This window comes from Charadrius vociferus, unplaced genomic scaffold (assembly GCF_000708025.1).
Source record: "Charadrius vociferus isolate BGI_N301 unplaced genomic scaffold, ASM70802v2 scaffold1979, whole genome shotgun sequence".
NCBI lineage: Eukaryota > Metazoa > Chordata > Aves > Charadriiformes > Charadriidae > Charadrius > Charadrius vociferus.
The window spans coordinates 8,500-11,418 of NW_009649976.1; the positions used below are offsets into that span (position 1 = coordinate 8,500).

At 66.1% G+C, this 2,919-nt stretch overlaps 1 protein-coding gene across 1 annotated transcript in view; it reads left to right on the forward strand.

The window, feature by feature from the left end:
• NCKAP1L (NCK-associated protein 1-like) overlaps positions 1-2,919 on the forward strand; it is a gene marked incomplete at its 3' end in the record, with an annotated part of 8,411 nt that overhangs the window by 129 nt on the left and 5,363 nt on the right. Inside the window, exons 2-12 of the mRNA XM_009891606.1 lie at positions 21-63; positions 309-419; positions 748-840; positions 991-1,047; positions 1,131-1,273; positions 1,372-1,462; positions 1,550-1,687; positions 1,781-1,829; positions 1,988-2,144; positions 2,398-2,454; positions 2,764-2,890. Coding sequence (XP_009889908.1) covers positions 21-63; positions 309-419; positions 748-840; positions 991-1,047; positions 1,131-1,273; positions 1,372-1,462; positions 1,550-1,687; positions 1,781-1,829; positions 1,988-2,144; positions 2,398-2,454; positions 2,764-2,890 — 1,066 coding nt within the window. The remainder of the gene's footprint in view (positions 1-20; positions 64-308; positions 420-747; positions 841-990; positions 1,048-1,130; positions 1,274-1,371; positions 1,463-1,549; positions 1,688-1,780; positions 1,830-1,987; positions 2,145-2,397; positions 2,455-2,763; positions 2,891-2,919) is intronic.

The window sequence follows — 2,919 nt, forward strand, 5'->3', positions numbered from 1 at the left end:
AAGCTGCCGATCCTCAATGCCCGGGGACGGGGCGTCCTCGTCCGCATCTACAACATCAAGAAGGTGGGTGCGGGGTGGGGGTGGGGAGGGAGCCCCGATGCATGGGTCCCCTGTGGGGGGGAGGGGTTGGGGGACAGGACACTGGGGTACCCCACTCAATCTCATGGGGAAGAGCATGGATTCTTCCTGGAAGGAGGGTTGTGAAGAAAGAAGGGGGGGTGGGATTGCTGGGGCAGGGGGGTGTGATGGGGGCGTCTGAGCCCAGGAGGGGGTTTTGGAGGGGTCTGATGCTGGGGGATACCTTCCAGACCTGCTCCGACCCCAAGACGCGGCCACCCTTCCTCAGCGACAAGGCCATGGAGCCCTCTGTCAAGTTCATCAACAAGAAGTTTCCTCACCTGGACGTGCGGAGCAGCACGGTGAGGGACCAGGTGTCCCCTCTGTCCCCAACGTTCTGTCCCCCCCCCGCCATGTCAGCCATACCTTGGTGTCCCTTCTGTCCCCTACCACATGTCACCCCATCCCAAGTGTCCTCACCATCCCTACCCTGGGTTGTCCCACCGTCCAGTGTCCACACTGTCCGCCACGTGTCACCCCAGTCTGTCATCCCACCTTGTGTCACCACCACCTGACTTCCCCTCCATCCCCCTCACTTGGTTATCCTGCCACCTTCTTCCCTGTGTCGCTCCACCCTGGGTGTCCCCCCTGTGCCACCCCACCCTGAGTGTCCCCTCTGTCCCTTTGCAGCAACACCTGGGCCCGGTGCACAAGGACAAGGGGGACATCGTCCGGGTGCTGGGACCCTTCTACCACTCCTTCCTGGATGTCCTGGAGTTCAGGGTCAGCTGGGGCACACACTGGGGGACAGAGCGGGGTTTTGGGGGGCAGAGCGGGGTTTTGGGGGGCAGAGCAGGGTTTTGGGGGGCAGCACCAGCATTTCAGACCTTGGGGGGACAGCAGTGACAAAGCCCCTTGTCCCCTCGCTGCCAGGACCATGTCTATGAGCTGCTGAACACCATCGATGCCAGCCAGTGCTTCTTTGACATCGTGAGTGGGGCGCCGGGGGTCCCGGGGGGTACTTTGGGGGTGCTGTGGCTGTACCCACATGCTCATGGCTGTCCCCTCTCCAGCACGTCAACTACGACTTCACCAAGAACTACCTGGACCTGGTTGTCACCTACGTGTCCCTCGTCCTGCTGCTGGCCCGCACCGAGGACCGCCGGCTGCTCATCGGCATGTACCACTGCGCCCATGAGATGAGCCATGGCACCAGGTGCGTCGGATGTCCCCACCGGGGCTGTCCCCATGGACCGTCCCCACTGGGGCTGGCCCCGAGGATCATCCCCGACCCCTGTGCCACTGTCCCCGCAGTGACCCCAGCTTTGCCCGCCTGGCACAGATGGTACTGGAGTATGACCACCCCCTCAAGAAGCTGACGGAGGAATTTGGGCCGCACACCAAGGTGGGATGGTGCTCCCCCAAGTCAGTGGGGCCACATCCTGCCCCAAGCCATCCCGCAGCCCCCGCCTGATGTCCCCCTCTCCCCCAGGCTGTCACCAGTGCCCTCCTGTCCCTCCATTTCCTCTTCGCCCGGAGGAACCAAGGGGCCGAGCAGTGGCGCAGCGACCAGCTCCTCAGCCTGCTCAGCACCGCCGGCACCATGCTCAGCCCCGCCAGCTCCGACACCGTGAGTGTCACCGTGCCGTGGGGACTGGGGCAGGTCCTGGGGGAGCCTGCAGGAGGGCTGAGGACGGTGACACAGTGACACCTGTGTCCCCAGATGGCCTGCGAGTACCTGTCCCTGGAGGTGATGGAGCGCTGGATCCTCAGTGAGTCCTTGCAGTGCCCGCGGGTCTCCAGCCCCATGTGGGCACAGCGTCCCCAGTCCCTCGTGGGCAACCTGGCTCCCAGTTTCGGGCCATTCCTATGCCCGCTACGGGGCTGGCAGCGCGGGCAGGCTCTGCCCGCCTGACAGCTGTGCCTGCAGTGGGGTTCCTGGTGTGCCCGGGGGCACTGGGCTCATCCCCGCAGTGCCTGGAGCTGTGGCGGCTGGCGCTGCAGGGCTCGCTCTACATCACCCTCCTCCGCGACGAGGCCCTCCAGGTCCACAAGGTCACCGAGGAGCTGCTCAGCAGCTTCAAGGGGTAATGATGGCCGTGCCAGCGCCACGGCCGCGCAGGGTGCTGGGAGGCGGCTGCGGTGGGTGCCAGGGGCTGGGGGGCTCTGCCAGCAGCTCTGCTGGGTGCCGGGGGCTATGCTGGGTGCTAGGAGACTTTAAAGGGTGCCAGGAGGTTGTGCTGGGTGCCAGGAGCTTTGTGGGGTGCCTGGGGCTCTGTGGGGTGCCTGGGGCTCTCCTGGGGGCTGTGGCTGGTGCTGTGCCTGGCACTGCCCTGCCAGGTACGGAAAGCGGGTGGCCGATGTCAAGGAGTGCAAGGAACATGCCGTGGCTCACAGGTTGGGGGACAGCAGGGCTGGGGGGGGCTGGGGAGGGTCCCAGTGGTCCTGGGGAACTGGGACGTCCCAGGACATCCCAAAGGATTGGAGGCTCCTGGGGGTCCCATGAGTCCCAGAGGGATGTGGGGGTCCCAGGGGCTCCTGGGGGTGCCAGAACCCTATGGGGGGGAGCTGGGGAGCCCTGATCAGATCCATGCTGACCCTGTGCCACAGCCCTCACCTTTGCCATGTGTTGCACTGTCCTCACTGGGGGAGTGAGGTGTCCGGGGGGGCAGTTGGGTGGCCCTGACCCTGACCCCCACCCTGCAGCAGCTCCCTGCACCGGGGACGGCGGGTGTACCTGCGCGGGGCCGTGCGGGAGCTGGAGGCGCTGCTGGAGGACCAGCCCGGACTGCTGGGACCCAAGGGGAGCATTGGGGGGAGGGGGCAGGGGGGGGCCAGGGGGGCAGAGCTTGGGGGGGACGG